This window comes from Hypanus sabinus, chromosome 6 (assembly GCF_030144855.1).
Source record: "Hypanus sabinus isolate sHypSab1 chromosome 6, sHypSab1.hap1, whole genome shotgun sequence".
Classification (NCBI taxonomy): domain Eukaryota; kingdom Metazoa; phylum Chordata; class Chondrichthyes; order Myliobatiformes; family Dasyatidae; genus Hypanus; species Hypanus sabinus.
The window spans coordinates 120,055,614-120,074,723 of NC_082711.1; the positions used below are offsets into that span (position 1 = coordinate 120,055,614).

At 45.4% G+C, this 19,110-nt stretch overlaps 1 protein-coding gene across 3 annotated transcripts in view; it reads right to left on the reverse strand.

The window, feature by feature from the left end:
* LOC132395792 (cilia- and flagella-associated protein 45-like) overlaps positions 1-14,470 on the reverse strand; it is a 45,603-nt gene extending 31,133 nt beyond the window's left edge. The window contains exons 1-4 of one of the 3 annotated variants that reach the window (XM_059972836.1): positions 14,386-14,470; positions 13,290-13,418; positions 3,590-3,732; positions 382-526 (exon numbers count right to left, since the gene is read on the reverse strand). In XM_059972836.1, coding sequence (XP_059828819.1) covers positions 382-526; positions 3,590-3,732; positions 13,290-13,418; positions 14,386-14,409 — 441 coding nt within the window. In that variant the 5' untranslated portion in view covers positions 14,410-14,470. Of the gene's footprint in view, positions 1-381; positions 527-3,589; positions 3,736-13,289; positions 13,419-14,385 lie in introns of all 3 variants that reach the window. The other 2 variants (XM_059972835.1, XM_059972837.1) reach the window with 2 other exon arrangements.
* Positions 14,471-19,110: the final 4,640 nt, after the last annotated feature.

Below are 19,110 nucleotides of genomic sequence, written 5' to 3' on the forward strand. Positions count from 1 at the left end.
GGGGAGGAGGTGCGGGAGTGAGGGGTTGAGGGGAGAGGGTGGTGAGCGGGTGAAGGGGCTGAGAGGGGGTGAGGGGGCTGAGAGGGTTTGGTGATGGCTATGAGAGAGGTGGCAAGCTAGGGAGGACACAGCAAGTGACAGGCAATGGTGCGCTGAGAAGGGAGGGTGCAACAAGAAATATGAGTTGTGGAGAAAGAGGGAAAGAAAGCTCGTGGCAAGAGACGACACACGGAATGGCGGAGGAACTCAGTAGGTCAGGCAGCATTTATGGTAGGTGAGTGAACGGCCAATGTCTCAACCTGAGACACCCTCTCTGCCGACAGGGTGTATAGGAGAGGGGTATCATGGTCTTTGTGTATCATTGATGGGTCAGTCACCTACCGCTGCTTGCATTTTCTCTGCATTGATGGCCTTCCTCATGGCGTGCCGCTCCTCCTCACTGACTATCCGGGACTCTGCCTTTATTCGCTCAAAATCCATTGGACTCATGATCAGTGTCTTGCCCGATGGGTCCTCTGTGGGAATACTGGCATGGATACAGAATGGGAGAAAGGAAATGAGTGAGAAAAGGAGAAGGAGACAGCGGGAGACAAGGAGGAAAGTTGCAGAAGGAAATAGGAAGAAAAGCAGTTTCTTGGCGGGCTGAGATTGAAAGGGTGTGGGAGAGGGGGAGAGGGGGAGAGGGGGAGATATGATGACCAGATAGGAAGGTACAGAATGAGATGGACCAAGAGAGAGAGTAGGGATCTGGAGATGAAAGACAGGAGAGAGGAGAAGGGGCAGGAGAGGGGATGGAAGATGACAGACAGTGGGTGTCGACAGGAGGGACAGAGAGAGGAGGAAGAGTAGAAGAGCGGAGGGAAGATGACAGATAGGCGGCAGGGTCCAAAGAGAAGGGCCAGAGAGGGGAGGAAAGGCAGGAGAGGGTCTGGAAGATGACAGACAGAAGGCAGGGGTCGAGAGAGGGATAGAGAGAGAGGAGGAAGGGCAAGAAGGGGAAGGAGGGGTGGAAAGGGACTGGAAGATGACAGACAGATGGCGGGGTCTGGAGAGGAGGGACAGAGAGAGGAGGAAAGGCAGGTGAATTGAATGGAGATGCTGGGTGTTGGGAGGGCTTAATGAAGAGGAAGGGAGGGTAGTGAAGGGATTGTTAGACTGGGTAGGTTGCATTTATCTGGATTCTGGTTAGGAAAGAGAGAGTGACTGAGGATGTTGTTGGAGGGGTAGAGGTAATGGTCTTGGGATGGGGCTGGTTAGATAGGACCAGGAGAAGGGAAGTAGAAATAATGGAGATAGAGGGAAATGGATGCAAGGAGAAGGGAGTAAGGAGAGAGTAAGAAGACAAACAGAGAGGAATGGTGAAACTGGGGTGGGAGAGAGAATACAAAGAGAAATAGAAAGGATTGGGAAAGATTGAAAGAGGGAATGTGGCATGCTACATGGCTGAGAGAGGTAGAGTAGGGATGGGGCAGGAGCAGATGCGGAAAGGACAGGGCATCGAGTGAAAATGGAGGAAAATGGTAGGGTTGAGAGGAGTCTTGGTGAGAACGGGGCAAGGGTGGGCAGCAGCAGAGAGGAATTGGGGTGGGAAGGGCACACTGGGAGATTTAGAATGGAGAGTTGAAGAATTGGGACAACAGGGTAAGGTTAAGGGAAGAAGAGGTAGAGGTGGGAAAGGTTCAAGAAAGGTAACAAGGATAATCTTGGGATAATCCTGGTAAGGCTAGTGAGTCTTACACCAATGTTGTGCAAACTATTGGAGAGGATTCTTAGAGACAGGATCTACGAGCTTTTGGAGAAGCGGAGTCTGATTAGGGGTGGTCAACATGAACAGGACATGCCTCACGAGCCTGACTGAAGTCTTTGAGGATGTGATAAAGCATATTGATGAAGGTAGAACAGTGGAAGTGGTGCATATGGATTTTAGTAAGGTTCCCCATGTTAGGCTCATTCAGAATGTCAGAGGGCATGGGATCCAGGGGAAGTTGACTGCGTGGATTCAGAACTGACGCTCACAGAATGCAGAGGGGGATTGTAGATGAAGCGTATTCTCCCTGGAGGTGGTGACCAGTGCTGCTCCATGGGGATCTGTTCTGGGACCCCTGCTCTTTGTGATGTTTATAAATGACTTGGAAGAGGAAGCAGAAGGGTGGGTTAGTAAGTATGTAGATGACATGAAGGCTGGTGGTGTTGTAGTTAGTGTAAAAGGTTATCATAGGTTACAATAGGACATTGATAGGATGCAGAGCGTGATGGGGAAGCAGCAGATGGAGGTCAGTCCAGTAAGTCATCAAGTTATACACTTTGGAAGGTCAAACTTGAAGGCAGAGTACAAGGTTAACGGCAGGATTCGTAGCAGTATGGAGGAACAGAGGGAGCTTGGGGACCACATCCACAAACCACACAAGGTTGCTGTGTAAGTTGATAGGGTGGTTCAGAAGGTGTATGATGTGTTGGTGGATTGAGTTCAAGAGCCACAAGGTAATATTGCAACTCTATAAAACACTCCTTAAATCACAGAGTATTGAGTTCAGTTCTAGTCGTCTCATCATAGGGAAGATGCGGATGCCTTTGAGGGGGTGCAGAGATGATTTACCAGGATACTGTCTGGATTAGAGTATGTGTCTTCTGTGGATAGGTTGAGTGAGATAGGGTTTTTTTCTTTGGAATGAAGAGGATGAGAAGGGACTGGATAGAGGTGAATGAGATGATAAGAGGTAAAGATAGAGTGGACAGCCAGAACCTCTTTCCCAGGGCAGCAATGGCCAATTCAAGAGGGTAATTTTGAAGGTGGTCGGACAGAAGTACAGGGGAATATCAGAGATAGGGTGACAAGTGCTTGGAATGCACTGCCAGGGATGGCAGTAGAGGGAGATATATTAGGGACATACATGAAACTCTTAGATGGACACATAGATGAAAGAAAACTGGACGGCTATATGGGAAGGAGGGAGGTGTTAGATTGATCTTGGACTAGGTTAAAATGTTGGCACAACATTGTGAGCCAAAGGGCCTGTACTATTTTATCACAAACAAGAGAAAAATTTGCATTTGCTGGAAATCTAAGCAACACATGCAAAAAGTGTGGAGGAACTCAGCAGGCCAGGCAGCGTCAATGGAAAAGAGTACCTGCCAGAGGGTTTCTGTCTGAAACGTCAGCTTTACTCTTTTCCATAGATACTGCCTGGCCTGCTGAGTTCCTCCAGCAATTGGTGGTTGTATTGTTCTATGTCAGGTTGGAGGGGTGGACGTATCAAGACTGGGTGAAGGATGTGAAGGGTAATATGTAGGGAAAAGAAGGAGCAGTTATGGGGAAATTTAAGGCCTGGGGGTGGGGAAGTCTTGGGTGAAAAAGCATGTGTGATGAAGAGGGATGGAAGGTAGAGGGAAGGATTGAAAAGGGCATGGTGTAGGAAAGGGTGCAGGATGGGAAGGGATGTGGAGATATACTAAGAGTAATATACAGGCAATAATATTATCCCCAGTATATTATTGACAGTAATATACTTAGCAGGAGGTCAGGAGCTCCAAACAATGAGCAGGAGCCTCCCTCACTACCTTCCCTCCTCCCCCAGCCTGTCTGTCTTACATGAGGTCCCGGACATGGTCTTTGGTGATGATCCTCAGGCTTTCGATTGCCTTGGTGGTTCCGGGCACAGCCTGCATCGCCTTGGCCAGGGCTCGGTCAGAGCAGGGGTCAGAGTCCAGAGCCAATTGCCCTGTGGGTGCCATCTTCTGAAAGAAAATGTGCATCAACAATGAAAGCTGTTGCATTATATATATTTGTTATTTCTTTGCAGCTTAACTTTCTTATGCCTGTTTGTATTTTATATAATTACCTATGTATATGCAATTGTTCTGTGTGTCCAGTAGTTATTTCATTTCTTTCTATCATTCTAGCAGCTTCTTGGGTATCATATTATTTGAATACGGTTAACGCTTATCTACACATTTAAATGGAATGTTTCTTATCTGTGGTATAAGAAGAGCAGAGCACATTGGCTCACCATCTTTTCTCTTCTTTGTTCTCCTTCCCCATCTTCACTTTCTCTGTCACTCTCTCCTCTTCAATCTTTGTTCGCTTAGAGCTTAATAAAATTATTGTGTAGCAACAAGCTTTGTGTCTCAACCTTGACACCTGAAAGAGCCTTGGATCAAAAACATCAGGATCCAACACAGCCCACCCACCAACTTACTCAAAGCTGCCCCACCACCCACCATCATCACTCTCATCCCAACCACATCAGAACAAATGGAGGACTTTTATTTCAAGTCTGGCCACTTGATGGATTCTTTGCACACACCCTGCCAATTTTTCCCAAAAGGGCAAGGCGATCATATCTCACTGTTGGAAGGAATGGCAGTTGGGGGACAAGTGAAGAGCTGGCATATAATAGCACCACAATCGGCCAACAGATTACACATATACACAGGGTACTCTGAATGTCTGCACAGTCAAAACCTGGCTTTGTGTACACACACACGTACCTGACGCTTTCTCATTGATGCAGTCTAAATCCCTTTGCATTTTTAGTGTTAATAGAAAATGAGATTCGTTTTCTTATGGGTACTCACAGTAGAAAAAAAGCAGATACAATAGAATTAGTAAAAAAAACTACACACAAACAAGACTGAACAACAACTGATGTGCAAGTGTGGGCCAAGGTAGAGGTATTTCAAATGTCCTTAACCACGGGTGGGGACTGGAGTACAGTTAATACTGTCCCCTTTTCAGGAATGGTTCCAAGAATAATCTGGGAAAGGGACAGGATATGTAAGCATTTGGAAGGGCAGGAGCTGCTTATGGATAGTCAACATGGCTTTGTGTCTAACCAATCTTACAGAGTTGATAAGGTTACCAGGAAAGTCAATGTAGGAAAGACTTGTCTTCTTGGATGTTAGCAAGACTTTTGACAAAGTCCAACATGGGAGGCTGGTATAAGAGGTTTATTCACTTGGCATTCAGCATGAAGTAGTAAATAGGACTTAACATTAGCTTAGCAGGAGAAGACTAAGAGAGTGCTAGTAGAGGGTTGCCTCTCTGACTGCAGGACTGTGACAAGTGGTGTGGCACAGGGATTGGTGCTGCGTCTGTTGTTGTTTGTCATCTATATCAATGATCTGGATGATAATGTGGTAAACTGGATCAGTAAATTTCAAGTCATCAAGTTGATTTTTATTGTCTTTTCAATCATAAACTGCTGGTGCAGTACACAGTAAAAATGAAACAACATTCCTCCAGGACCCTGGTGCTACATGAAACAACACAGAACTACACTAGACTATGTGAAACAACTCAAGGCTACACTAGACTATGTAAAACAATACAAAAACTACATTAGACTACAGACCTACACAGGACTACATAAAGTGCACAAAACAGTGCAGTGCAGTACAATAATTAGTAAATAAATAATAAACAAGACAAGAGGAACAGTAGAGGACAAATTTCAATATAATAATAAATGATGTAGATGTCAGTCTAGACTCTGGGTATTGAGTCTGATGGCTTGGGGGAAGAAACTGTTGCACAGTCTGGTCGTGAGAGCCTGAATGCTTTGGTACCTTTTGCTAGATGGCAGGAGGGAGAAGAGAATTTGCAGATGATATCAAGATTGTGAGTGTAGTAGACAGTGAGGAAGGCTATCAGTTCTTGTGGTGGGTTCGGGACCAGCAGGAACAATGGGCTGAAGAATGCAGATGGAATTTAATACAGGCAAGTGTGAGGTGTTTAACTTCTAAAATCTTTAACCTATTTCTTCAGCAGTGTGTAGTATCCACCTATTTCAAGCAAGCCCAAGAACAACATAGTGACCTGTCTCAATGGCAGCACTTAAATCCACTGTAATGAAGTGTTTTCAGAGGCTGGTGTTGAAACATATCAACTACTGCCTGAGAAGTGACTGACATCAGCTTCACTTTGCTTACCAGAACAACTGGTCCACAGCAGATCCATCTCATTGGCTCTTCACTCAATCCTGGAACATCTGGACAGCACAATGCAGACATCAGGATGCTTTTTATCAACTACAGCTGATTCAATACCATCATCCCCTCAATCAATAAACTGCAATAACCTGGCCTCAATTCCTCATTGTGCAATTCAATCCTGGATTTCCTCACTGGTAGACCACTGTCAGTTCAGATTGGCAACAACATTTCTTCCATGATCTCCATCAACTCAGATGCACCACCAGGCAATATGCTTAGCTCCCTGCTCTACTAGTTTTACACATATGACTATGAGGTTAAGCAGAGCTCCAATGCCATATTCAAGTTTCCTGATGATACCACAGTTGATGGCCAAATCAAATGAAACCCCTGGGCATCTCTGAGAATGTGGCTTGTTAGCCCCTTGCTAGCAGCCACTGGACTCCACAGCGAGGAACCCACCACCATTAAGCTTCATACGTCTAGTCAAATCCGTGGGGTTGAGAAGACTCACCCACTCAAACCCCAGTTTATGTGGATGCTGTGTGATTTACTGCCCCCGGCAATTGCCTGGCAGCAAGAAGTAACAGATTGTACACTGCATACATTTAATCAGAAGTTTATTTAAGGATGTTAACATGTGAAAGGTGGAGCTCAAATCTTGAACTTGACTTTATATCACACACTGGGGCCTCCAGTCAGAGTCATACAGCATTGGTCCTCTGGTCCAACTCGCACAATGAGCTAATCTCATAAGACCAAAAGACATAGGAGCAGAATTAGGCCATTCAACCCATTCAGTTTCCTCCACCATCCATCACAGCTGATTTTTTTTTATCTCCCTCAACACAATTTTCCTCCTTTCTCTATGTAACCTTTGATGTCCTAATTAATCAAGAATCTATCAACCTCTGCTTTAAATATACTCAATGACTTGGCCTCTACAGCTATCCGTGGCAATGAATTTCATAGATTCATCACCCTCTGACTAAAGAAATCTCTTCCCATTTCTGTTCTAAAAGGACATCCCTCTATTCTGATGCTGTACCCTCTGATGTTAGATTCACCCAGTACCATAAACATCCTCTCCACATCCACTCTATCTAGGCCTATCAATATTCAATATGAGGAAACTACTCTATTATCACAACTCTATTATCATAGGGATCTATTCTTAGTAGGGGCAGTGAAGAGAATGTAGTGGTGATTGAAGACAGGAGAGTTAAGCTCTCCAAGGAGAGCCATTGTCCCCCGATGCTTCAAAACCTCCACAATCATCCCCGTAGCAAAGAAATCAGTTGTAGCCTATCTGAATGATTATCGTTCCTTCGCCCTGACCCCCATAGTGATGAAATGTTTTGAATGGCTTGTCAAGCCTCATATCACAGCCAGCCTCCCCTCATCGCTGGATCCTCTACAGTTTGCTTATCGTCCCAACCGCTCTACGGAGGACGCAATATCCACCACACTGCACACAGTTCTCTCTCACTTGGACAATAAAGACACTTATGCCAGAATCCTGTACATTGATTTCAGTTCAGCATTCAATACCATCATCCTGCAGAGACTAGTGGAGAAACTATCGCTGCTTGGCCTTAACACTGCCATGTTTCGCTGATTTCTGGATTTCTTGACAGAGAGACCACAGTCAGTCCATGTTAGCAGGAACATCTCGGACTCCATCACACCGAGCACTGGATCCCCATAAGGTTGTGTGCTTAGCCCATTGCTGTTTACACTGCTAACACATGACTGTGCAGCCAGATTCAAGGAGAACCTGATCATTAAATTTGCCAATGATACCACAGCGGTGGGGCTCATCAGCAAAAATGATGAAACAGTGAGGAGGTCAAACACCTAGAGAGCTGGTGCAGTGACAACAACTTGATGCTTAATGTCACCAAAACCAAGGAGATGATCGTCGATTTCAGATGGTCTCAGGCTGAGCGCACACCCCTCAGCATTAGCGGCTCCACAGTAGAGAGAGTGGAAAACATCAAGTTCCTTGGGGTGCAGATCTCGGACAATCTCACCTGGTCCAGGAACACAACTGGGATTGTGAAACGGGCCCAGCAGAGATTGCACTTTCTGAGGAAACTTAAACAAGCATCACTCCCCACTAACATCTTAACTACATTCTACAGAGGAGTGGTTGAGAGTGTGCTGACCTTTTGCATCACAGCCTGGTACTCCAGCTGCAGTGCTGCTGACAAAAAAGCCTTGCAGAGGGTGGTTAGGTGAGCAGAGAAGGTTATTGGGGTCTCCCTACCTTCTGTCCAAGACCTCTTTCAGAGTCGATGCCTCCAGAAGACAGGGTACATCATTAAAGACCCCTCACACCTCTCCATAAACTGTTTGTTCTTCTGCCATTAGGCAAACGTTACAGGAGCATCAAAACAAAACCACAAGGCTACTAAACAGCTTCCTCCCACAGGTTGTCAGACTGCTAAATAGCTGCCCTACCTGACTCTGCTTTGGACACTTTTAACTTGCACTGGACACTTATAACTTGATTTTAACTAACATGTGGCTGTTGTGTTTTACTGTTTATTGTTGTGTTTACTATTTATTGTTGCGTTTGTTATGTTATGATTGCACTGCCCCTGGGAAACGCTGTCTCATTCTGCCCTGCAGAGCTGATGTATGGTTAGAATGACAATAAAGTTTTTGAATCTTGAATCTTAAGGGAAACTAATGTTCTCTCTGCAGCTAAGAGTAGGAACCATGAAGAGCCCTGTTAACAGGTTAGTGCCACGATTAAGGACATCCCCTCTGGACTGGAAAGGACCCTGAAAAGGAAGAGGAAAGGTGGTATCCATCATTAAGGATCCCCTTCATACAGAAGCCCCACAGGAGAGTATGATGTATCCACTGGTAGGTGAGATTGGAACTAGGGGGCATAGCCTCAAGACTCAGGGGAACTATTTAGCATGGAGATGAGGAGTAACTGCTTTTCTCAAAGAGTGGTGAGTGTTGAATTCTCTGCCCAATGAAGCAATGAAGGTTACCTCAACAAACATACTTAAGACGAGGTTGAATAGATTTTTGCATAGTAGGGAAATTGAGGGTTATGGGAAAAAGGCAAGTAGGTGGAGATGAGTCCATGGTCAGATCAACCATCATCTCATTGAATGGCGGAGCAGGCTCGACAGGCCAGATAGCCCACTCCTGCTCCTATTTCTTATGTTCTTAAAGTAGCCATTCCTAAAATGCTGAGTTCCTACAAATCATTGTTTTAGGAACAGCTTCAACCCTGCTCTAGAGACTGAGGTGTGTGAAAATGCCAATAATTTTATGTAGACGTCAGCAGTTTCCTGAGATATTCAAACTGGCCTTCTGACACTAACAATCATTCCACAGTCAAAGTCTCTTAGATCACAGTTCTCCCTCCTTCTGCTGTTTGGTCTGAACAACTGAACTTCTTGACCATGTTCACATGCATTAAGTTGCTGCCACAGACATGGTCAAAACGTTCATGATTGGCTGATTAGATTTTTGTATTAATGTACCTAATACAGTTCTTTAAGGTTGTTAGAGTCTGGGGTGGGAATGGGGACAAGCTCCCACTACCTATTAAATACTCCCAATGGCGTGTACCTCAAATATCAACTTTACAACCATGTCAAGTTCCTGGCCTTCATGCATGGCTTAGATACTAAGCCTAAAGGAAACATTTTTACTGACAGGAGAAAGGGCAAAAGTGGGCTACTGTTGCCTTAAAGCCAGTTGCTTGGGCAGATAGGGCTCATTGGCCGTTGGCAGCTTATCAAGGAGAAGGAAAACTCTGATCTCAAACCTTCACTGCTATGTGTCTATATGCATTCATGGCAACGGCTTCAATAGAAAATCCCCATGGAAAAAATCCACAGCAGGATTCCCTAAGGCCGTCTTACACTTAGTTCAATTCTGACTGGCAGCTCCTGGAATGCTGCTGGTATCAAACTGTATCCGAGCCTGTCATTCCTTCATGTTCATCAGATGTGTGAAGAGGGGCAATAGCTTGCTCTCCATATCTTATTACCCAGGCTTGTGTATCTAGATAGCTAGGACACAACGTCCATAGTCAACCCTGGCTGTTGGAGGCCTCACTGTGCCTAATAAAGTGGCTAATGAGTGTACATCAGGAAATTAGATGTACAGGTAACAATAATCACAGGGGGTTTCAGGCTGTATATAGAGTGGACACACTACACTTACAGTATCACTGCAGAGAATGAACCTGTACAGTGTGTAATAATATCCTACATGGGTATGGCGAAGAACCAGTGAGGAAGAAGACTATGTTTTATCTGATATTGCAGGTCAGTTTAAGGACCTTTCAGAGATAGTGTTCATAAAATAACAGAATATTTTGTTTCATTTGAAAGTGAACTAGTCCGATCTGAAAAAGGGTTTTGAATCTGTTTCTCCTGACTGACAGGTCTAGAACCATGAGGCACCATCTCCAATCAGATTCTTTCTTGTCCAGCCCTTTACCTTTTCCATATATCACTTCCCAGATTCTCACGTCTTCCCTGCTCCCCCTACCCATCTTCTCCCTCTCTGGCTTCACCTGTCATCTGCCAGCTTGGACTCCTTCCCCCTCCCCCACCTTCTTATACTGGCTTGCCCCCTTCCTTTCCAGTACTGGTCTTGGACAGAAACATCAACTGTTTATTCCACTCCATAAGTGATGCCTGACCTGCTGAGTTCCTCCAGCGTTTTGTGTGTTTCTCTGAATATCCAGCATCTGCAGAATCACTTGTGTTTAAGATAAAGAACGATTTGGATCGAGATTTGAAGAGGTTATTCACTCAGAGCAGGGTGATTCAGTAGGCAGAAGACGCCCACACACTGAAAGGTGATGTCCATCATTCAGGACCCCATCACACAGGACACATCTTGTTCTCATTGCTACCATCTGGAAGGAGGTACAGAAGCATGAAGGTACATATTCAATGATTCAGGGAGAGCTTCTTCCCCTCTGCCATCTGATTTCTGAATGGACACTGAACCCAAGAACACTACCCCACTAACACGAGAAAATCTGTAAATGCTGTTGATCAAAAGCTAAGCATACAAAATGCTGGCCGAGTCCTTTCTTTAGATCCTGATGAAGGGTCCAGCTTGAAATGTCAACCGTTCACTCTTTTTCCATAGATGCTGCCTGGCTGCTGGTTCCTCCCACACCATCTCACCACTTTTTTATTTCCAGTTTGTACTACTTATTTAATTTAACTATTTATTATATACCGTATATATACTTACTGTAAGTCATATTTTCCCATTATTACATATTGCATTGTACTGCTGCAGCAATGTCAACAAATTACATGACATATGCCAGTGATTACACCACTTGTTTGAATTGGCAAAAACATCTCCTCCACAATCTCCATCAGCATAGGACAACCACAGGAATGCATGCTTAGCCCCCTGCTCTACTCACTTTACACCTATAAATAAGCAGCGGAGTACCCTTTTGAACAAGTTCATTCAGCTCTGCTATCACAAGGATCATTACAGAAAACCTTTCCTACCAAATGCAATAAGCATATACAACAGTTCATCTTTGTGTGACAGGAGAACACACATCAGCCAAGAAGACCCTTCCGGAGATACAAGCCGGTTTTAGACCATCACGTGGAGCAAGCGACATGATCTTCACAATGTGACAACTACAAGAAAAATGTTGTGAGCAAGTTTTGTACATGGTATTCATCGACTTCACCAAAGCTTTTGACTCGGTATCAAGGGAACTCCTATAGGATGTCCTATCCACCTATTGATGTCCTGAAAAGTACATTCAAACCCTGAGACTCCTCCATGATGGCATGCTTGCCACAGTCATGGTCAGCAACAGTAACTGTGAGCCTTTTCAAGTCAGATCAGGAGTAAAACAGATGCGTGATTGCCCTAATTTTGTTCACCATCTTCATTGCGTCAATCATCCACATCATCAAGGACAACCTACCCCCAGGAATCGAAATTGTCTACAAAACACATGCAGACTTTTCAATCTTGCCCTTCTCGTCCAAAAACAAGACATCTACAAGTTCCCTCATCAAGTTTCAATACGCATATGACAACAGTGTTGCAGCTTTCTCAGAAAACCACCTACAACAGATTCTGACTGCCTTCAACCGCACATACACAAAACTTGGACTTACCATCAATTCCAAGAAGATTAAGATCATCTACCAACCGTCACCAACTGAGACAAATCAGATAGAAGCATCAATTCAACTTGGCGAAACAACCCTGGAAAAAGTGGACCATTTTCCATATCTTGGAAGTCACTACTCTTCCAATGTTGTCCTTAATGATGAGATCCAACATCGTCTTAAATGCACTGGAACAGCTTTTGGACTTCTCCAAACAAGAGTCTTTAATGACCGTGACATCCAAACAGACACCAAAAAGTACATAGCAGCGGTTTTGCCAAAACTCCTGTATGCATCAGAAACCTGGACAACATACGAACAACATCTGAAGGCACTTGAAAAGTTCCATCAACACTGTCTTCAAAACATCTTAAATACCAGCTGGGAAGATAGAAGAACCAACGTCAGCGTGCTAAATGAAGCAAAACCAACAAGCATTGAAGCCTACGTCATCAAGAACCAACTAAGATGGAGCAATCATGTTGTTTGGATGAAAGACGAGCATCTGTCGAAACAAATCTTCTACTCCCAGCTTAAAGAAGGCAAACATAAAAGAGGCAGACAACAGAAGAGATTCAAAGATGTCTTAAAAGCCAACATGAGGAAATGTAACATCGACATCAACAATTGGGAAACCATAGCCAAAGACAGGAAACTCTGGCAAACCATCATCCGAGAAGGAACAGCAAATTTCAAAGCCGACAGATGTGCAGAATTAGAAGAAAAGGAGAAGAAAATGGAAAGAGAGGCTGCAACAACCAAAGAAAAATCTGCCAACTGGAACTAACTGACCTGAATGTGGAAGAACTTTCAAAGCCAAGATTGGACTCATAAGCCACTTGAGAGCCCATGAACAGAATGAAGACCATCATCCTCGACCTCGAGGGATAGCCACGACAACAATTGGATCAGGGCCTCTGTCCATGGGTATCGGATCAGGGAGTCTGTATTGGAGTATTGGAATACAGGGGTATTGGAGCTGGGCGTCTGTCATTGGGTATTGGAGCTGGGGGCTCTGGAAGCAGGTTATTCTGCACTATAGTTGGAGTGGGGAGGCGCGAGTTGTCTGGGACCTCAAGGGTGGAGTTGTGTGTGTTTGTGTGATCAGGCTGTGGTGAATGGTTTGGGAGGTCACTGTACACGTACCCACTGCTCCACAGAACTCCAGGGGAATAATGTCAGTAAAACTCTTTAGTGCTAGTCATTCAGCTTTACCTGGTGACAGTTGCCGAACAGAGACTCGTCAACCTGGGAGGATGTGGCCCTGGGGTGATATCGTCGGATGCGAGCCAGGCCAGTGGTTGGAGCAGGCTCTCCATAATGGCTGCAGCTGCCGGGGTGTGCCTGGAATGGACAGAGCCGGCAGTTAAAGGACAGCAGCGAGTCCAGAACCGGAGTTGGAGAGGGCAGGCAAGGGGAGGGAATCCCAGGGGAAAACATGGAGAGAGTGCAACACAGAACCTAACCACTGTCATCTGCACCACGTCCCACACTCACACCTTCACTCTTACCTCAATCTCGCTGACAATCCATCCCTCCCTCATCCTTACTCCACACTGCCACATTCCCCCTCACTCTAGCCCACCATCACAACACCCACAGCCCCTCACTCAATCTACACCCCCACCTTCACTCCCCACCATCTACACACCCATCTCACCCTTGATTCACACAACTCTCACTCCCCCTACCACACAACTGTCACTGCACCACCCTCCCTCACCCAGAGCCTCACTCAGCCCACTGTATCTCCTTCCCCACCCTCTCCACTCCCATTTCTACTCACACTCAATTCCCCAACACCTTATTTAACCTCATTCCCCATACCATCACAGTCATTCTCCCCCAACCCCACTCTCCCCATCACACACTATCACTCTCCCTATTGCACACCATCTCTCCCCTTCCCTCACTCTCCCCATCCCAATCCCTCACTCTCCCTATCCCACACCCTCATTGCACCTTCACCCTCACTCTCTGCATCTCACACCTTCACCCTCACACACCCCATTCCACACTCTCTCTCCCCATCCCCTCCACCTCTCCACACCCTCTCCCCATCCCACACCCTCACTCTCCCTAAACCCTCACCATCCCACTCTCACTCTCCCCAAACGCTCCCCCTTCCCACCCTTACTCTCACCATTCCACACCCTCACTCTCCCCATCCCATACCGTAACTCTCCCCATTGCACACCATAACTCTCCCCCTTTCTCAGTCTCCCCACACCCTCACTTTCTCCATTCCACACACCCTCATCCCTCTTCATCACTAACCACCGCCCAACCTCACCCTTTCATCTGCCTTTACCTTCTCTCTCTCCTTCCTCACCATGGCTTTTCGGCGTCTCTCCCGTCACCGTGGAAACGAGTGCTCAAATGAGCCGGAAATGACGTGTAACATAGCCCGGTACTTCCTGCGCAACAAGGGTTGTCATGGCAGCCCACTGGCGTTCCTACCCCGAGATTCAGATCTGGCGAATCAAGAGAGCCGTCAATTAACAGATCCTGCTCACGTGACACAAAACCCGCCAATGACTGCGGAGTCTGTCGCCGGCCCCGCCCCCTTATCCAAATCCATGAGTCTGACACTCAGAGTGACGAAAAGGAAACGAGACCGAAGCGATGTCAACACCCACACTATTATGAATAAATGCAACTGGAATTGGAATTGGTTTGTTCTCAAAGTTTAAAATAAATCTGTTTTCAAAGTACTTCTGCAGTATGCCTCCCACTGTTACCTTGATTCATTTTATTGCAAGCATGCACAGTCAACAGCAAAATACAAACACATCAACGAGAAACTCCGCGCAACGACCAATTGCAAAAGAATGAAATAGGTAAGGAAACAAACAGATAAATAGATAATAAAATACTACTGAGAACATGAGTTGTGGAGTCCTTTGAAACTTAGTCCATGAGTTGTGGAATATTTCAGTATTGAGGTGAGGGAAGTTGATGCAGGAGTCTGATGGTTGAAGCTGTTCCTCAATTTGGTGGCCTGGAACCCAAGGCTCCTGTACCTCTTTCCCGATGGCAGCAGCCAGCATGGCGTGGATGGTTGGGGTCCTTGGTGATGGATGCTGTTGTCTTGCGCCAGTGCTCCTTATAAACAAGCTCAACGGTGGGGAGGGAGGGCTTTACCTGTGATGACACCACAATGGATTATTTAAGGTTCAAAGTAAATATATAATCTAAGTTATAATAATAATAATGTCACCAGACATGTGCAATTGTGTCCTGCATTTCCTCACTTGCAGACCCCAGTCAGTTCGGGTTGGTAAAAATATCTCCCCCACAATTTCCATTAACACAGGAGCACCTCGGGGATGTGTGCTTAGCCCCGCTCCGCTCACTTTACACCTATGACTAAGTACAACACCAACACTTCCAAGTTCGCTTCTGTACAACGCTCCTTCGGTCATCATCTTCTGGATAGATCATGAAACCACATTTCACTTTGTTTATGCTTTTTTATGTTTGCTTTTCGTCTTGGATCTGATTCTGCAACTGTTGGAGCCCATGATTTGCTGTTTGGATATTGTTTCGGTGATCCAACGCTGTGAAGTCGCCGAGAGGATTACGGGACACAAAGACAACGTGCAGGAACTTGGTGCCAAGAAGGCTGTGGGACCGACGAGTGAGCTGATGTTCAATTCTATTCCATTGTTCACTGGCTAAAGCCCCAAGGGAGATTGAAACATTGAGCCGAATATGGAAGATGAACACCAGCAGTCTGCCTTTTGATCTCTCTCTAATACTACCAGAGAGGGGGAGAATCTGCCTCCGTGGCTGGAGAATTTGCCCAGGTTTTCTGCGTTTTGGATGTGGACTTGGACTATAGACTTTTTCCAGTCTTATAGATTTTATTTCTTGTATTCTGTGTTTTTCGCCCAATCTTTCCCTTTTCTTTGTGCGGGGTGGGGAGGGGTTTTGGTGTTAATGAATGTGCTTCCATTCTTTTCTTTCCCAGTTTCATGGCTATCCAGAGAAGAAGAATTCAAGTCTGCATTGTTCGAGAATTTGGTACCGAGCAAAAACAGGTTAGGTAAAAACTGCAAAACTAGTTACTACCTTTTTATCTCGTGAATTCCTGGGGAGCCGTTCCTCCACATCTTGGCCAATGCAAGGTTACAATTCCAATTTAAACAGTAAATCTAATCACAGTCAGTCAGCCGGTCTCCAGACACGGTTTCTGCAATTTACACAACATTGCCACCTATGCAATCGGTTCCTCATTGATGACATCATCTGTTGCTAGTTAGTACGAAGAAAATAGACCTATTCTGTTTTTTTTTTATCATGCCGTCCCCGTAATTCTGCCAACATCCCCACAGATCAGGGTTGGGACTTTGACATCAAGGTGTAGTTACAGTGGATTACCAGTACCACCATTATAATTAACACCAATATCAGCCCATAATTTATGAAGGATCCTCATAATCCCCCAAAAACATTCCCTAGTGACCACCAAGACCCTGGGGAATTATAATCATGACATTCTTCTCTTACCTTCTTTATCTTTTCCACTTTCTCCTAATGTGGTCTGCCAGGCTAGTTATATTCTCCGACTCATCAGGAATATAAATACAGCATTCCTGTCTTATCATAGAACATAGAAATCTACAGCACATTACAGGCCCTTCAGCCCACAATGTTATTCTGACCATTGTAACCTACTCTAGAAAAGGTGTAGAAGTTCCCTACTGCATTGCCCTCTATTTTTCTGAGCTCCATGTACCTATCCAGGATTCTCTTAAAAGACCCTATCGTATCCACCTCCATCACCATCACCGGCAGCCCAATTCCACACACTCACCACTCTCTGTGTGAAAAACTTACCCGATATCTCCCTGCTACCTATTTCCAAACAGATTAAAACCATGCCCCCTCATGTTAGCCATTTCAGTCCAGGGGAAAAGTCTCTGGCTATCCACATGATCAATGCCCCTCATCATCTTATCTACCTCTAAGATTTGCACAAGTGCCTCCTCTCTCAGCAAGCACAAAATCCAGGGCCATACGATTCAGCAAAGCCACGGTTCTGCTAGCTGCTGCTTCAGCAGTTTTATCTGCAGTTGTGTAGCCTCAGTGTCATTAGCCAACACTGAAGGTTCAACCAGGCAGCTCATCACCATCTTCTCAAGGGCAACTAGGGATGGGCAATTAATGCCCACATCCCCTAAATGAATAAATAAAAAAAAACTTTGAGGGCTGAAGCCACCCACATCAGTTCCTGAGCTGTTCTGACTGTCGCACACATAGAAAACAATCATCCAGAACTTTTCTGTATCGGTAATCACCCTCATCTTTCACAGGTAGCGAAGGGGATATGAGTCATAAGAGTGACTCCAAACCTGGGGTAACAACATCCGGGTCCATTTCATAAGCATGATCCCCACACATCCAGTATATGTCATTTAATAATCATAGGGACCTTTCAGAGATGCTGTTGTTACCCCACCATAGTGAGGCACAGGCCATCCCTTCCGATTGACATCCATGATTCTTCTGCTGATTATCTACCCCTCCCACCCCTATGTCCATTCCTTCCCTTTGTCCAGCCAGTAATAGCTTTTAGAACTGCTGGTTATCTTATAGAAACGTTCTCGCTCCTTCTCCTTGAAGGGAATTGGCCATAAGGGTACACATCCTGCTCCATGCATAGCGATCCCCAGGCACACCCAACAACCAGTCCATGTGGCATATTGATAAGCTACGCTCAAGCAAGCATGAGCAAGCTTTTCCTCAGAATGATAAACCCCAATAGTCCACACAATAAAAGTAATTTCTTCACAATTCAGTTTTCCTTCTTCCCTTCTTCTACACCCAGTTCCGTGTATCTGGTCAGGGTTCCTCTGTATTTTCACAGCAATCCTTGTCATGAAGATCATCTGATAGGGCCCTTTCCACCAAAGACAAAGAGAATCTTTACACTCTCCAGGTTTAAAAAAGTGGGTGTTTTCCTCCCTGGCTGAGATAGTGCAGTAGTTACCAGTCCATATGACCATAAGACATCGGAGCAGAATTAGGACATTCAGCCCATCGAGTCTGATCTGCTATCCCATCATGACTGATCCTGGATCCCACTCAATGCAATGCACCTGCCTTCTCACCACATCCTTTATGTCCTGTCCGATCAGAAAATGATTAAATTCCACCTTAAATGTACATACGGACTTGGCCTCCACCGCAGTCTGTGGCAGGGCATTTCACAGATTTACTACCCTCTGGCTAAAAAAAAAAAAAAATCCTCCTTAGCTCTGTACTAAAAGATCACCCCTGAAACACATCCTTTCTGAGATACGGGGCTCAAAACTTTAGACTATACTCCAAGTTTGGCCTGACTAGTGTCTCATAAAGGTTCAGTGTTATCTCCTTATATTCTATTCCCCTTGAAATAAATGTCACCATTGCACTTGCCTTCTTTATTACAGACTCAACTTGTAAACTCCTGGGATGCACAGGGCGATTATCCGGATGTCTCCACACCCCCTCAGAGTCTCTATAACATTGCCTTTCCTTCCATACTCCCTTCTCCTTATCTGGGGTCCCGTCTTGGGCAGAAAGTAAATCTTGCAGGTTTGGGGTGGGGATACATTGTACCTGCATACACACCAGCATAGCTGTTCCCACACTAGCAGCCGAGTCAGAAGCAACATCTCCTTTAGCTATGGGGCCTCAGGCTTTACTGTGAGCTTCACACATCAGGACACCAATTAGTTTGGGCAACTGAACTGCATGTAGCAGATTTTAAATGAGATGCAGATGGTGGATGTGTTTTCCTACAGACCTAATGAACCCCTGATGTTGCCAAAGTGACACAAAATCCTTTATCAGGCTAGGGCGTACCTGGAGTCTGGGTAGATATTCACGGTGTAGGCTTCGGCCAAAGTGCAGGCCTGCATTACAGCAAAAAGCTCAGCTGTATGAGCAGACACATCCCCTCGGGAAGGTTTCCTTCTCTAAAGTGTCAAAGGGAGTCACTATTGTAGCCTGCCAGTACGGTGTTGTCATTGGGCTTGCCGGAGCAGTC